The 17,957-nt window shown below is 43.6% G+C and overlaps 1 protein-coding gene across 1 annotated transcript in view; it reads left to right on the forward strand.

The window, feature by feature from the left end:
* Positions 1–17,957, forward strand: part of htr4 (5-hydroxytryptamine receptor 4) — a gene marked incomplete at both ends in the record, with an annotated part of 137,359 nt that overhangs the window by 61,532 nt on the left and 57,870 nt on the right. The window contains one exon of the mRNA XM_083915690.1: positions 17,034–17,187. Within this exon, the coding sequence (XP_083771816.1) occupies positions 17,034–17,187 (154 nt within the window). The remainder of the gene's footprint in view (positions 1–17,033; positions 17,188–17,957) is intronic.

A 17,957-nucleotide genomic window follows, 5' to 3' on the forward strand; every position in this document is an offset into this window, starting at 1 on the left:
CCTTCTCATGTTTAGTTCTTTTTTCTTTAGTTTTTTTCTCTAATAGTAATATAGTTTTTAAACTGAGAGATCCCCCTATTGGGAATCCAAACTCAGCTGTCCAGACATTTAAGTATTTTAGAGTTTTATCCCAATATTTCTTTCTCATTACATCCACAATTGCCCCTCCGGAGGTCCTGCCTCAACAGAGCCTTTACTCCCCATTCCAGCTGCGGAGGTCGTGCACGACAACTTACAATACAGACGTCTCTGCAAGGACCACTTCGTTTTCTTATACCAATATAATAAAATATCTATATAACCCGCACAAGTGATGCAAGCGTAACCCAAAGTATTTAAACTTTGATCCCTGAGTCAGAGACTCAGTAGCAATTGTGGATAAAACGAAAACTAGAAATATTATGTAAAATTAAATCCCAAATTTTAAAAGACAAGAAGTTAGAATGTCAATATTTCAATGCTCACCAGATAAATTTCGCTGACTTATACACACGTTCCTCAGGGATCCTTCCACTTTGGTTGGAAACTGAAAATGCATTTCCCTTGAACGACCAACATGAAAAAGATTCTCTGAGGAGTGTTTTTGTGGGCTCTATGTGGTTCCTCAAAGTATTTTCAATGTTGGTGTCAGCCGAGTGTCTGCAGGTCCTGGTAGCTTTGAGGTCAATGAAGCTGTATAGACAACAAAAGGTTTGACAGGAAGTGAAAAAGAAACTCTTTCCTGCCTCAGTCTTCAGGATTTAATGCTTGACCTTGTGGCAAAAGGCAGGTTGGAGCTATTGAACCAAGAAGCCTCTCCTTTACCTACTACCGTCAAAAGTCCATGAGCAAGGTGAAGAATCTCTGCTTTACCGTCCAACTGATCAGCTCCCTGCAGGATTGTTGGAAAACGTTTACATTTAAAGCATTATGTAGCTTTAAAGCGCGATAAAGTCAAGTCAAACTGTATTGGCCAAAGTAAGGTTAAACAGTTCAGATGGAAGCAGAAAGAGAAATGTAGGTTTGGCGCGTGGTATACCCTGTCACTGGCATGTTACGCGTTGCTCGAATACAAACAGAAAGCAGCACATACAGAGAGACAGACGCAGCCTGTGTTCGATCATTTGCCGGAACAAACACACATTGTCATGGATCTGTGTGACTGTGAGTCTGTTTTTCCCTTTCCGTCAGAGTTTAAGTTTCTGTGTCAGACTGTCTTAGTCAAAGTCATGGATGTTATTGAGGAGTTGTTAAAGCATGAAGCCTCGCCAAATTTTTGACATCATGAGTCGAGCAGAAGATTATGATCTGCCAGTCTGGGGTGAAAAAGTTGGAAAAACTAAGATGTTTTTGATGTTATTTTGGATATTGTTTACCCAGGGATGGGTTAAGATCTTAAGACGGTTTGTTGAACAATACCTCGAACCCTCTCCCCTCCGTCAGACAAGGCACCCCTAATTCCAGAGTCAGACTCTTTTGTAATTTTGCCAAACTGATTATCTGACAAGCAGTAGATTGAGCAGGTGTGCAGAGAGGGGAAAAACCAACTCAGCTCAACTCAAACTTTATTTATAGAGCACTCCAAGGGTCGACCAAAGTGCAGATCAGTAAACAATACAATAAGATACAGTAAAGGCGGGTCTTGCTCAGGCTGAATTGAACACCATGGAGAAAATGTGAGGCTCCAGTAAGTAAAAAAAAAAACCTCTAGGGTCTGGACGGATCAAATATGCAAGAGCAGGCTGTTCCAAAGTCGAGGTGCAGCTGACGCAAAGGCTCGATCACCACTAGTTTTTAGTCTGGTCCTGGGGACTTCCAGCAGCAGTTGATTTGCCGACCTTAGCACTCTGGCTGGAGTGTGACAGTGTAAAAGTTCAGATAAATACAGAACTGACGTCCATTTAAAGCTTTAAAACCAACTAACTCAAGTTTAAAATCAGTCCTGAAGTGGACAGGGAGCACTTTCTCTTACCAGTCAGGAGACGAGCAGCTGCGTTTTGCAAAAGCTGCAGGCTACGAAACCAGGCTTCTTCTCTTTCCGTGCAGACTACCAAGTGGAACACCATGAATCCTTTATTGGAGCAGCGTTATCCCCATATTTGTATGATTTATGCAGCTCAAAATTCTTTGAAAGAAGCTTTTCGCCCCACCTTCGAGTGTCCATTCGGAGGAGGGATACACATTTTGCCTTCAGAAGACTGTAAAGTATTTAGTCTGAAGCATACTGAACCCTTTAGGACCAGTATTCAGGGTGAAAACACAAGCAAGGAGGACCTCTGCTCCTCTTAATAAGACAGCGTTCCTTTTCTCTAAAATATTAACAATACATTGTGTTCTCTATCATGGATCATGCATGAAATTAGTTTCATATTGATTTATTGAATACATATTGACCTGTCTGTGTCTAATTTATACAGATAAACTTGTAAAATGTGGTACATCACACTCAGAGTACACTGTGCCCGGCTTTAGTCGACCATATTATATTATACACGTGGTAATTTACTGTGTATTACTGAATATATCAGATGTTCTCGCATAAAGCAAGGCAAGTGAGCTCCCCCGAAAGCTATGGTTTTCACCGCGAGTAATCCTGTCAGTCTGTGTCAACTCATCTGTCAATCAATGTTGATTAAAAATAAATGTTAATGTTACTTAGTTGAGTTTGGTGTGTAACCCTGGAAATCCTGTCTTCCTTTTTACCTACGGTCCTACATCCTTAAAAATAGTATGGAGGTTATTGTCGTCGCTCCCAGGACCTAATCCTTCTAACCATATCTAAAGTCCATACTGAGCTGGGGAAAAGGGCGTTTCAGGGGTCGTCCATACGAACACAGGTATTTTTAAAACCGTATGTTTCTCTGCACGGTTTGGCCTTTCATCCACACGTATCCGCTGTAAGTAGTTTTTTGTAACCGGAGTCCAGGGTGAACATTTTGGACAAGACCGGTTTCAGCAGTCATGTGTGGACTGGAAAACCGAGGAAAACCACAATTTCTTGTCTGCATTGTTTGACGTCACACTGTGCTGCGGTAAACAGTCAGTTGTATCCATGGAGACTTGTGGAGCGCTCTAGACGTGACCGGCTGACGGAGCTGCTGTTTACAATTTCCTGAATTTTGCTGATTTTAAATTTGTGAGTAACAGTGACAATTAACTCAATTTCGCTGTCAGTCCAGACGAAGGAATCTGCCCGGCCTCGGTTCGCCATTGTTGTTTTTCCGGTATGAATTTTTCCAGCCTTGTGATTGGCTAAAATGGCCTTCCTGTTAGGAGTGCTAACGCCACCTAATGCTTTGGCATTTGACAAATCATGTTTGACAAATCATTTGACATCACATGACATTGTTTAAGGCTGATTTTGCAGTTTCATGTGGACAGAGATATTTTTAATCACACTGGTGGTAAAAGTTAAAAATAAAAGTTTGGTGTGTTCGTGTGGACTAGGTCTCAGTTTGCTGCTTTGTCCGATTGGAACAAGTTTCAAAACCACCTGAATCTTTGGGAGCTTGTTTCATTTATCTGGCTGTATTTATTTTGAATGTTACATTTTCTTTTAATATCCTCAAAGATGTTACTTCTTACTTGTTTCCAATGAATTGTTAGTTTGTGTGTCTGAAACTGTGCTGCTGCCTGTCTGGGCCAGGACAATAAAAATAAAATGTATGGTTGAAAGAAGGTCAACAATGGGCTTTAAAGATGAACTGTGTTTTTTCCAATTTGTCACAAGAATTGTAAAATGTTGGATTGGAGCAGAGTGTTCAAAACACAAGTGACTGCAGGTAACAGGGACTTGAGAAATAACTTTATTTAAGGTTCGTGCAAAAGAGAAAAAAACTTATAACAGAAGAATCCAATCTTTGGTGATGGGTCAGTCTTACAGCAATTTGGCTGCAAGATTGTCTCAACATTTAAGACAATTTTAAGCCTTAACAGAAACCCATCCTAATCTAACAAGAGGCATTGCAGATGGAGAGGTGGGCAAAGAAGCTCAGGTGATTAGGAGACAACATGCAGGGAGCTGTAGGCTGGGAAACACTCTGGCAGCAGGGGAGGACGGACAAAGTTCATTCAAAGCAAAGGAGGGGAAACAAAGGCAGACAAACTAATATATGCAACTTAAATGATTATTATGCCAGTTAGTCTTTTAAAGATTCAATCCAGACTTCACAAAAGAGTCAAAGGAAATCTGGACACAGAGCTATCTCATCTCATATCTCATCTCATCTTCATCCGCTTATCCGGGGTCGGGTCGCGGGGGCAGCAGCTTTAGCAGGGGACCCCAAACTTCCCTTTCCCGGGCCACATTAACCAGCTCTAACTGGGGGATCCCGAGGCGTTCCCAGGCCAGTGTGGAGATATAATCTCTCCACCTAGTCCTGGGTCTTCCCCGAGGCCTCCTCCCAGCTGGACGTGCCTGGAACACCTCCCTAGGGAGGCGCCCAGGGGGCATCCTTACTAGATGCCCGAACCACCTCAACTGGCTCCTTTCAACGCTAAGGAGCAGCGGCTCTACTCCGAGTTCCTCACGGATGGCTGAACTTCTCACCCTATCTCTAAGGGAGACTCCAGCCACCCTCCTGAGAAAACCCATTTCGGCCGCTTGTACTCGCGACCTCGTTCTTTCGGTCATGACCCAACTTTCATGACCATAGGTGAGGGTAGGAACGAAGATTGACCGGTAGATCGAGAGCTTTGCCTTCCGGCTCAGCTCTCTTTTCGTCACAACGGTGCGGTAGAGCGACTGCAACACCGCCCCCGCTGCTCCGATTCTCCGGCCAAACTCGCGCTCCATCGTCCCCTCACTCGTGAACACACAGAGCTAGACTGTGACAAAAACAGGAAAACATCCCCCTTCAAACCTCCCCTTAATATTGGTGCAAAGGCCTCATTACTCCATTAAATTCCAGTTACCTCCAATGTGAAAGAGACACAAACAGGAACATACTGTGGGTGATGCTCCTTACAACAGCAAATCAATATCTAATTCATTATGGGAGATTAATCTTTGTTCATGACAAATCAATACCGCCACTAAGACAATCAGATTTGGTGGGGAATGTGCTGGACTGATATACAGCACCACATTAAGAAAAAGTGCTTCTTTTACAACGCAGACCAAAAGCTCTCAGAGCTGCTGGTGACACCGGAGTGAACGGCTGATGGGAAAATCACTTCCAATGTGTTTACACTTTTTAAGGAGGACATGAGGGTGAAGTAGGGAAGGCTGCTGATGTGCTTTTTAGCCTCCAGCATCCTAAATCGTACTGATTTTATAAGAAAAAGAGCAAAAAAAGAAAATACATTTTCTCCGGTATATTTTCATGGATGTCTAAAAGGAAGCACATGTTGACAGAATCACTGGAAGACAAAGAGCATAAACACAGAAGGAAACAATGAGAAACATTTGAACACAGAGTATAAAATGATTTAGAGTAAAACTAAAACAAAGATTACAAACATGTCGAGCACATTTCCTTTTTATTTATGTTTAACTGCTGTCAAATACTTTTACTACATTCAGTATGTTGAAAACATTGATTCCTGACCCGAACAGGAACTCTCTGTCGAGCTGTTGACAGCCTGACAGAAACACAACATGGCAAAAAAAAAACAATGGTAAGAAAATGTCCGCCAGCTTATATCGAGACACCCAAGGGGCTCGTTTCATTCTCTGTTGTGCTCCCCTTCCTCTCCTCTGCCCTCCTGCCTGTGCCCCAGAAATCGATCTCAGCGTGCCCTCTTGAAGGATGTCTCAGGATGTTACGATTATGCTATCTGATTCTTCCTCCTGGAAACGTCTCCCCATCCGCCGTCGTGGAGGATCCTCTAATCTTTTAAATGCACCTCAAGGAGAGAGGAGGCTTCTGGAGGAGCTTTGAGTCAGGAAACACAGGTGTATCCTACGTGGAAGTCTTTTATCAAGTAGTGTGACGTAAAAATGACGCAGCACGTCATTGGTTACTGACGTCACTTTCTCATTCGGCTCCTCCGTCCACGCGTCTTTTCCTCACATTTCTCTCGAACATCCTCACTGGGAGGAGCGAAGATGCGGAGGAAGAGACATGTTGAGCCAAACCCCACCGGGTGTTCTGGGAGCGTCGTGGCTGCTAGAGCAAATTGCAGTTATTCTATTCAATGCTTGTGATCCACATGGCGCACTCTGGCACGTCTCAGAAGCGTCCCAGAAGTGGCTCTCCGATCCGCTTAAGATGTGCATCGAGTCTTTTTTTGACGGATATATATATGTGTATATTCATTCTTATGGAAAGCTGCTCAGTGGCGCAGTCTCCCTTAAGGCAACCACCATTTTTCCGTTCTCGTGAACACACGAGGACTTACCGTATGTAGAAAGATTCGCATTCCCGAGTCCATGCCCAAACGTCAAACAAGAAACAACATGAAAAACAATGAAAACAATAGAAAAAACGTGGGACACGATAGACTAAAAGTTTGAGCAGTAGAGTTGTGTCTCTGCCGGAGCCTTGCACTGGGCTCTACGGAGTTGGGACCTAAGCTGTTTCACTGCGGCTCTTTTTAGCCGCGCACCCTCCTTCTCCTGCCCATAACTCAATATTAATAGTGTCTTTTTTTTAATGAAAAGCACCCTTAAATGCATCTCAAAGAGAGAGGAGGCTTGCCAGGGGAGCTCAGAGCAAAGGTGCATAGGTGCATCCTTTGTTGAAGTATTTTTGGCACCAGTGACTATAAGAGGCTTGACAATAGAAACCATTGCAGCTGTGCTACATTTCATAATAGAAGCCGCTCTGTGGAACAAATTCCTCATTTTGTTAAATGCCTGTTGCCTTGTGGCGCCCTGGTAGCAAAGCAGATAGAGCGCGTATCATTAATGATGATCGTACCGCAGTGGGCTGGACTTTGAGTCTGGCCCAGGCCCTTTGCTGTATTTCATCCCCCCTCTCTCTCTCTCCCGCCTGTCCTGTCTGTCTATATAATAAAAAGCAGAAATGTGTCCTTGTGTCTCTTCCTCACCTCTGCTCAAGTCGCAGGTGAGAGGGACTAAGACATGAAGGGAGGAGGTGAGGGAAGGAAACGAGAAATGACAGAGGGGGAGGTTTGTCATGAATGTTGTGGCAGGCCTCGTATTCGCTCGGAGCAGCAAAGTGAGAATTTTAATCACTTTGACTCAATCAGGTGTTGAGGAAATTCAACCAGAGATCTTATCAGAAAAAAAGAAATTGCTTACTAACACATGACTTTTTCTTTTTTTCAAATTTAATTTTGTTCCTTTTCTCCTTATCGGTAACACGCTGCCTTCTCAGGGGCTTCTGGGCAAGATGCTCCCGATTATTTTCCTGAGGAAAAATCAATTACATTAATGTTTTTTCCTCCATATACACCCTCAGGGAGAAAAGTCAGTGTTTTGCTCAAGGGCACTTTGACACAGACAGGAACTTTGTGAACAATGGCCACTCATTCACTCAAATCAGATATTTTGACTGGTGATAGTAGGACAAGCACAGGTCCTATATAAGAACCATGGCTCTGTTGTGTTCCCAGTAAGCCATGACAGTGTGACATAGTGAGCTTTTCCAGTGACATGTGAAAATGTCATGTGCTTTTCCTCATGTGCGTCTCAAGCAGACCTTGCAGCAGGTCAGAGGTCACTGTGTCTGCTGAAACTAACCAATAAAAACACCAAAACAGTGAATGAGAAAAGCTGAAAGCAGAGGAAAAGAGGCAGCAGGAAACTCGATGCTCAACAGCGCGCAGCAAAAGAAACATCTGTTGCCTCCGGTATTCTTTGGTTTTAAGAGCTTAGCTGACAGATGACAACACAAGCTTGTGTATGTGAGGGAGAAAGAGAAAGAGAAGAGAGTGATACAGGGTGAAAAGAAGGGGAAATGGAGAAGAAAACAGAGAGAAAGTGATTATAAAACAAGTGAACAGCTGCAGGATAGAGCTTCTCATTCAACCCAATGTCAGCCCAAGATGCGGAACAGCGCTGAATGGAAACGCACAGAGACTAAGAATACCAGAACCGCCACAAGGAGGATGCTCCAACACAAAGACAGTGAAGAGAGTCACATAGAGACATTTAGACTGAGAAACACTTTGGGAGAGAGGAAAACTTTAAATATAATTGCGTGTTCTCATATTTGGAATCACTCTACTTGATTGAAGGTATTGGTATCGGGCCTGATGTCGAACCAAATAACTCTGAGTGAATTTTGTGTGTAAAACCGGTTTGTTTATACAAGTTTGATGGCGGCGTTTAAATGAGCATCTGTAAATAACATTAAATTTTAAATATACAACACAACCCTTTGCAAAATGTGTTTTTTTAGATAAAATTTAAAAGTCTTAATTCAAAGGAATCCAAATTTTTCTATTTTACTTTAACATTTTATACTCTTTCAGGGTGACACGGTGGTGTAGTGGTTATCAGTGGTGTGAAGTTTGCATGTTCTCCCCGTGTCTGCGTGGGTTTTCTCCGGGTTCTCCGGTTTCCTCCCACAGTCCAAAGACGTGCAGGTGTTCGGTTCATTGATGACTCTAAATCACCCGTAGGTGTGAATGGTTGTCTGTCTCTGTTCGTCTCTATGTGTCCTGTGATAGACTGGCGTCCTGTCCAGGGTGGACCCCGCCTCATGCTCGATGTCAGCTGGGATCGGCTCCAGCCCCCCCGCGACCCCGACAGGGACAAGCGGTTGAAGATAAATGAATGAATGAATGAATACTCTTTCATCCGAATCGCTTAAAAATGTAAATTTAAATCCAAACATCTGCTTTTATTGACTTTTAACTCGTTTAAATTCATGACTGGACTTCCAAGAGAAGTGGACAGAGCGCAGTTACACAGTTCAAAATGTCTGCACTAAAGTAAAGCATGAGGTAATGTGGATGCATGGTTAGCTACTCTTGTCACTGTTTAGAGAGCAGTTAGCAGCACTGGACCCAAACACAGATGAGGAGGCAGCAGGACAAATGATTATTTATTTCAAAAAGGTATACAGACTTTTGTCCCAAAGGCAGCACGGGCAAGCAACAGGAAAACCGTGAAGCCAAACTCCAAACAAATGTGGAAGAACCAACAATAGAGCATGACCGGTGTAAATAATGACTAATGAGGGAGTGGGAACAGGTGAGCAGCAGGTGTGGTGACTGCAGGACTAACCAGGGAAAGGTGAAGCTAATCAGGGCGGGGCAGACAATCACAACTGGAGGGAAAACACACAAAGGCAGGAAGTGAACGAGAGGAGAGGTGAGTGACAAAATAAAACAGGAAGTAATAAACATGGAGTCATTATTCAAATAAAGGGAAAACACAACCTGGGAGCAGGGCAGACTATGAGAAAAACTGCATCCCTGAGGTGTTTATGTATCAAAATCGAGTTTTAAGACAGTCGAGAAAAGTCCACTGTAGCTTTCATTCATTCATTCATTCATTCATCTTCAACCGCTTGTCCCAGTCGGGTTCACGGGGGGCTGGAGCCGATCCCAGCTGACATCGGGCGTGAGGCGGGGTCCACCCTGGACAGGACGCCAGTCTATCACAGGACACATAGAGACGAACAGAGACAGACAACCATTCACACCTACGGGTGATTTAGAGTCATCAATGAACCGAACACCTGCACGTCTTTGGACTGTGGGAGGAAATATTTCATAAATTGTTGACATTGCACTACTCTGTAAAGTGTCCTGAGATAACTTTTGTTATGATCTGGCACTATAAATTAAATTGAATTGAATTGAATTGAACTTTGGACGCAGAGTCATTCACTCAAAAGGCAAACGCTTCACAGAAAGCTGCAGTATATAGACAAACAGAAAAATGGTGCAAAGGTGGACCCACTGTAAAGACATGCCGGGATAAAGACATTGAAATTAATTGTATCTGTGATGGCTTCTTCCTGTAATACTGTGCCTGCATTCATTCTGCGTTTAACCGTCTCCTTTATGCCACTTCTGAGCCACCTCTCATGTCATTTCCGCCGAAAAACACGCCAACATCGATTCAACTCTTCTGAATGAAAGGCAGCAGATGACTGACGGGATAATAAAGTCTAATTCATTATTTATGTGTCACTAAATATCACATTTTGACCATTTTATATGCTTTTCCTTATTTTCTGTCATATTTATATAAGGTAATAATGTGGGATGTTCATATTAAACATGGCCGAAACATCAAATAGTGAGGTAAACGTACGTAAATGTATTTCAGACTGTCCTGAACTCCATTTCCAATGTTTTTTTCTACTCTACATCAACACCAACCTGTCTGTCAGTAATCCAATTATTGAGTTTGTTGCCAAGAAAGTGCTTTTTTCATTGCGAGGGAAAATTCATTTCCCGATTGTCCTTTCGCCAAGTCTGTATTTGTTCACGCCACTTCAGGGACTCTTTCATCAACGAAGCCCAATATGCAGCTGCATTGTCAGCAAAGCTAATGCCACAAGACGGGACAGCTCACCTACAAAGGGCGGTGTCGATGACTCGGGAGCTGTAATTAAAACGACTCACGCTGAAAACTTTGTCTTGTATTGATAGTCGGACTTTCTTTGTGAATCCTGAGGGTGCTGAGGGTGATTTGCACCTGAGCGAACAATACATCCATGCACACACAGTCAGATTCAGATGTATTATTTCAACAATCGGATCGCATTGCTGCTGGAACATGTCCTTTTAGTGTTTGTATTAAAAGCCTTTGTTTTTGATGGTAAGTGCTGCTATTTATTCCCTCACAGTCGATAGAAGATTGCACTACATACTCTGATGCAGTCATTCTTTTGCGGTGATAAAGAGACGCTGAACAGAGCAGTGAAGGAGACACAGAAGGGCTGACCGATCAGAGCAGACTGGGCTTTATGGGAGGGGGTCTTAGAGCTGCAACAGAGCATCTGAGACACAGGGTAAATACAGGTGCAGCAGCATGAACAGAATGAGAGAGATAGTCTTTATTTAACCCATTTGACACTAAGACACAGAGGGTTCTGGTCTTCTGTCCCAATATGTAATTAACTGCATTTGATTTGACTGCAAAGGGCAATTCATGTGTAGTGTGGAGGATTTGAACCTTTGCTCGTGTTTGAGGGGAAGACGAAGTCAAACGTCCCGCAGCACCGTGGGAACGACGAATACAACAGCATACTTTGGGTTTGGCTGCTCTCAGAAACCAGCTTCCGTATAAATACTGTCTGAATGAAAATGTCAGAAATAAACAGAGAGAAATGTTTTGCAGATCAAAAGGAAACAGGGGCCATTTAAAGTGCTCATGGTCAGGACATGCTGCCATTCAACCGTGCCATGTCTGCTTCTAATCTTCCCCAGGTTAATGTGACGTGTACGTGTGTGTGTGTGTGTGTGAGAGAGGGAGCGAGAGAGAGTGTATGTATGTGTGCACCTTTGTGCATCTATGCATGCTATTGCTTCTTTGTGTATATTTAACCATCTGGGTGCACATATATATATACACACTGTGTTTTTGTGACATTTGTGTTCAAAGAATGCAAGAGTTCACAGTTGTGTTGGCGACGCTGGGGGGTTGTGTCACTCAGACCTCCACATCCACACTTAAAGAATCCATTTACAACCTTGCAACGCGTCTATTTTGGCAATTCAAATAGAAAGAGGGCCTCTTGACCTTTTTTTAATGCCATGGCACATGCGGACCACACACAGTATACACAGCCACTCCAAATTACCGATGGCTGCGAAATGCCACGCACCACGAGTAGGTAATGAGGTAGGACCATAGCATGGGGGCAGTGAAATATCAACAGGGACTGATGATAGGGATAAACTGCATTAGCTTTAATACTGCTGCTGCAGAGCACAGGGTCCATTCAGCCCTCTGAGGACAAGGTAGACCTAAATAAATGTGTAAATTCGACTGCTGTGAGAGGAGAGCTGCAACTACAGTACGGCTCATCGTATAATCTAATCATCCATCATGGTTATGAAGTGTTTAGACGAGAGCGTTAGAGCTGTAGTCATTTTTAGCACAGAGAAGTAAAAAAAAAAAACAAGGAATAGACAGACAGCTCTGACCTATTATTGCCTCATAAAGCTGTAATCACAGCAAACAGCTGCCTGTTAATACATCCGGCATGTGCAGAGTAATATTAGCATTCATTTGGAGTTAATATGCACTCTCTGGTATGGTCTCTGCCAACTTCAGAGGGAAATATCAATAATCAAGCTCTTTGAGGGGTGCTTAATTATGGCAAAAATCATAATCACAATTATTTTTGCCTCTACTGAGATTATGATTATTTAAAACAATCACTTGTTGACGTATTGTTGATTTATTGAGCTTTAAAAAAAAGAAGAAACTCATCTGTATTTCCTTAAACATTAAATTTAATACACCTGAGACACTAATTTTAAACTAAATGTAATAAAAAAGAAAAATATTTAATATTATATCATTCAGGGGGGCGGCAGTAGCTCAGTCCATAGGTGACTTGGCGTAGGGTTGCTGGTTCAAGTCCCTGTGTGGACCATGTATGGAGCGTGGACCGGTGGCTGGAGAGGTGCCAGTTCATCTCCTGGGCACTGCCGAGGTGCTGTTGAGCAAGGCACCGAACCCCCAACTGCTCAGGGCGCTGGTCACTGGCAGCCCCCTCGCTCTAACATCTCTCCTGAATTGCATGTATAGGTCCTGTCTGTGCATGTGTGTGTATTTCAGGCCTGTGTGTGTAACATGATTAATAATAAGAGTGGAAAAATTCAATTTCCCCGTTGTGGGATAAATAAAGTAATTCTTCTTCTTCTTCTTCTTCTTCAGTTTTAAACTACATCCTTACTTCAGTGAAGCTCTAAATGTGCTCATGGAAATGTGTTTTCCTAGGCTGCAGTATTATTTAAAGCAGTTGATGTCAGGATATTGCGGATGTGCTGCGCGGCACCACCTTGTTCTGTGTTGTTTTGATTTAATCGGTGAATGACGGGGAATAGAGGCTCACACTAACGCTACTAGTTTCATTCGTGTTTAATCCGTGGCTGGGAAAGCGTGCAGGCTGACAGAAGGGAACATTCTGGTTGCAGGGAATGTGGCTTAAAAGCAACGCGGTGAGGTAAAAGAGAGGGGATATACTTACACAGGTGTTTCCACTTACGTCGCCTGATTGGACTCGGTTCTCTGAGCTGTTCTGGAGTGAACGGGCTGTACTTGATTGACAGCTCTCTCTCTCTCATTCTCCTCTTTTTGTTGGATTTGTTTGGACGAGACTGTTTATACTGCTAGCACCATAAATGGTTATCACTGTTATTAGGTAATAGTAAAGCTGCACCCAACTTGAACATGACAAGAGGTCAAATCGGCCAAAGTCATTAAAAACACCTGTGTGGGTTTGAAGGGGAGTTTGGTTGGAAATGGTAGGAATCAAGTGAGAAAGTACGGGCAATATACTTGTGATGAAGTCTTACAGAATGCAGACTGGCTACTCTGATTTGTAATCGCAAAGTGTGCATCGGTTAGAACGCACTTTATAAAGTTCCCCTAAGACTTAAGTGAATGAGGAAGCAGGAGACAGTCAGTCCCTTTATGGTGCTTTAATCCAATATTAGCAGTGTACACAGTTGTGGTGTGTGTGTTTGTGTGTGTGTGGTTCTGGAATAAACCAAGAACAATAATAGCCATCAGGTCACAATGTGATTAATCATAGCACACAATCCAAAATAATAATATAATTATTATTAGCATGAAACATATATACATCACATACCAAAGGAATATACATTCATTCATTCATCTTCAACCGCTTATCCCGGGGTCGGGGTCGCGGGGGGGCTGGAGCCGATTCCCAGCTGACATCGGGCGTGAGGCGGGGTCCACCCTGGACAGGACGCCAGTCTATCACAGGACACATAGAGACGAACAGAGACAGACAACCATTCACACCTACGGGCATTTTTTTTTTTTAGAGACACCAATTAACCTGCACGTGCATGTCTTTGGATTGTGGGAGGAAACCGGAGAACCCGGAGAAAACCCACGCATACACAGGGAGAACATGCAAACTCCACACAGAAAGGCCCAGGAATATGAGAGAACGTCCAGTGCCATGAATGTAACATGAATTACCATTTAAACCACCAGAAGCATTAGCTGACACTCTTAGAATATACATTGTAGCACAACTTCAACTAACAGACATATGAAACAAATAAAATATACAGCAATGAAATGCATCCAGTAAATACACAATATAACTCACGTTTCTCTGGACGCACACTGAACCACGAACGGCAAGTTGACCGATATAAAGTAGCCATACACTGGTCTCACTGCCGTCAATCTCCTCTTCTCTCTCAAGCAGCGGCTCTCTGCCCAGTAGAGTGCGTTAGTGCCCCTAGTGGCTGGATGTGGCTAAATCGCCTGCTCTGTCACGCAGCCTTCAGAACATGGTTAAATAGGCAAAGCGAAGCATGTTCATTTTTCATAGCACATTTCATACACAAGGGCAAATCAAAGTGTTGTGCATAATTCATTGAAACAGCATAAAAACAATTAAAAAAGGATCACACTCCGATGTCCTATTACCAACTTTGCCGTGCCTCTCACTCCCTGCTTGCACATCCTGACTCCCGTAGCCGCTCTAAAGTGAAGATCGCAGCGACGCAAAAACAAAAACAGGGGTTTATTCATCTCGTAATCGTGAAACCTTCCTTTGGTGGATCATAACGTAGCGTGTATGGGATTAATCTGCAGATGCTCTGGTTCTTTATGAGACCAAACTTTTCTATGGATGTGGGTTTTTGAGCCAAGACAGAGGCCAAAATATGTCCTGCAACAGATTAGGAGGGGCTTGTTTTTTTGCCTAACCATCACCGTTTGTTTCCTAAATGAAACCGTTTCACAGCATTGGGGGGCAGCAGAAGCTCGTTCCATAGGTGACTTCAAATCAAATCATCAAATCAACCTTTATTTATACGGCGCTTTTCATACAGAAAAGTATCGCAAAGTGCCGAGTTACAGAGATGAACAGAAAAAGAGAAACATCAAATAAAATCAGGAGAAGAAAGTTAAAAGAACCCAACCCTCCCACAGTCATGCACAGAGACACACACACATATATATACGTTCATACACACATTCACATAAACACACACAGCCATGCAGGCACACAGATACACAGACTCACACCTACACCAACGCTAGCTGTCACTACAGAGACATGGCCGGGCTGGGAACCGGAGGGTCGCTGGTTCAAGTCCCTGTGTGGACCATGTATGGAGCGTGGACTGGTGGCTGGAGAGGTGCCAGTTCATCTCCTGGGCACTGGCGAGGTGCTGTTGAACAAGGCGCAGAACCCCCAACTGCTCGGGCCGCCGGTCACTGGCAGCCCCCTCGCTCTGACATCTCCTGTCAGTGCATGTGTGTGTACTTTGGGCCTGTGTGTGTGTAAAATGAAAATTAATACTAGAGTGAAAATTGAATTTCCCCATTGCGGGACAAATAAAGGAATTCTTCTTCTATTTCATCTTCTTCATTAACTAGAATGTAATATTTCATAAGAAATCATACAAACCTGTTGGTGATAATATGTTGACTGAAGCAGTTTGTTGAGTTGTAGCAGCTGGTTAAGAGAAGTGAGGATACAGCAGTCAGTGACGACACAAAACAGGCTTTTCAAAAAGTATGAAACACCCCAACCACGAGACCCCTGAGCATACAGACATACATGCACGCATCCAGCCGACCGCATGATCTCCTCCCAGGCTTAACAGCTATGGAAATAGATTATAAACAGTTATACGGTGGACTCGCACACTATCTTCTCCCAGCCAGATGGACAGAAGCATGCCTTAAATACTCACACAGGCTTGATGCAGCTCTGCACCCACATGCACACGAACAACAAAATCATAAACATACTGAAGCATGACATGGATGTGAGCACATATGGAGGCATATCCGTAACATGCAAAGGCACACAACACACATGCAGGCGCAACAGGTAAGAGTGTAATGGAGGTCTGAGTGGCTCGCTTGGTTGACTTCATCTGTTTCCTATCACACTGGAACAGGTCTGAGCGCTCAGTGTCTACACACACACACACACACACACACACACACACACACACACACACACACACACCGGCAGTCATTGACCAGGACTGGTAAAATTGCAGATGCTGAGGATTTGTTACAGTGAGCAATGCAGCAGCATCTGTCGTTGAGCTTTAAATAGGGACTAATACCTGGTCTCATTGTATTTATTATCCTCCCCACCCTTCCTCTCTTTCCTGCCCTCCTTCTCTACTTCTTTTCTTCTTTTTCCTCTCCTTACCTATCTCTTCCAGCTCTCTCAGTCCTCCTCGTTCTCCGTGAGCTCATTACTTCTCTATCATCCGTGCAGTTCCATTCATGCAGTTTAGAGCCAGCGTCGTCTCAGCGATATCGCTGCCCGACAGCATGCTGTTTCCTGATATCACGCTGGCACAAACACACACACACACACACACACACACACACACACTTTGTTGTGACAGTCAGAGTCAGAGCAGTGTGTTAGGGAGTCAGAAGACAGATGTAGATATTCAAAGAGAAATGCGGATTTACAAAAATACTTCTCTTGTTTCAAGTCCAAGCTGCTTGAATTCTCTTGGCATCAAACAGAGAAAATGGCAGCCAGGGCAAGAAAACATAAAGAGAGTGTTAAACAAAGTGAACAAAGTGGACAATAGAAGAGACAGATCTGGGCCAGAGTGAGTGGAGGAAAGTCTTTGTTGACTTTAAATGTTCTTTCAAAGAATACTCAGCAAAAACACCCAAAGAATAGAGTCAATAAGGTGACGTAGTTAAAGAACCTTCAACTCCACGTGGTGAACCAGTGTTCATGTCTCAGTCGTGTTCATGTCCTGGAAGCACCAAGCCAAACCTAAACTTCTCTTCTAATCCTAACTATGTTTTTTTGATGCCTAACCTTAACCGTCACATGTTGTTTCTTAGACTTACCCGTAACTGTCCACGTGTAATATCGTACGTATCTGTTGATGAGTGTACAATGTGTCCGTTGGCACTCCTCGGTGTATAGATTTCTTTGATTGGTTATCAAATTTCTGTTGTTTGTCTACAGATACTACGCTATCTGCTGCCAGCCTCTGGTCTACCGGAACAAAATGACGCCCATGCGAGTGGCTTTGATGATCGGCGGCTGCTGGGTTATTCCCACCTTCATCTCCTTCCTCCCCATCATGCAGGGTTGGAACAGCATCGGCATCGACCACCTGGTGAGTAGGCCAAGGGTAGAGTGTGTGTGTGTGTGTGTGTGTGTGTGTGTGTGTGTGTGTGTGTGTGTGTGTGTGTGTGCGTGTGTGCGTGCGTGTGGATGGATTTGCCTAGAGGGGAAAAAAAGAGAACAAGACATGCTTTACATAAACACAAAAAAACAATTAGTGACCGCACAAACGGAGAAATAAGTTATAGTCCTGAGGAGTTTGGTATTGTTTACAAGACGGAAGAAATGCTTAATGCGTCGCTATGGTAACAGCATCAACACGTCAGACACAGAAGCAGGACGAGGCCACTGACACCACAGACATGGGGTCAAGCTGTTCCTGTATTTCAGTCTGAAAATGTACAATATTTCACGGATGAGTCAGTTTTACGACCGCTTTGTTTGTGCTGTGAAGTTTGTTTACTGCAAGGATACAGAACGAGGGATGAGGAGAATTTATTCTGCTACAAAACAATTGTGAAAGTATAAGAACAGAGGTTTCCCCAACCTGCGGTTCGGTTCAATCTGAGGGGGAAACAATCGGTTTGAAGGTGAAAGGAAGTCCAAGAAGAAGTTTCCACTACTTCTCCAAGCACGTCTCTCCACATCTCTTGGTTTCCCTCACCAGATACAGTTCCTAATGTGCAACTCAATCCAGTGAGAACAAAACAATCAATGAGAGCATCTTTCCTCATTGTCCTTCAAGTCACTGGGCTCACACGTCGGCAGTAACCGGAAATGGGAGCTCAATGGCAAACATCAAATGCAAAAGATCCCAACAGA

Source organism: Echiichthys vipera, assembly GCF_963691815.1.
Source record: "Echiichthys vipera genome assembly, chromosome: 6".
Taxonomy (NCBI): Eukaryota; Metazoa; Chordata; class Actinopteri; order Perciformes; family Trachinidae; genus Echiichthys; species Echiichthys vipera.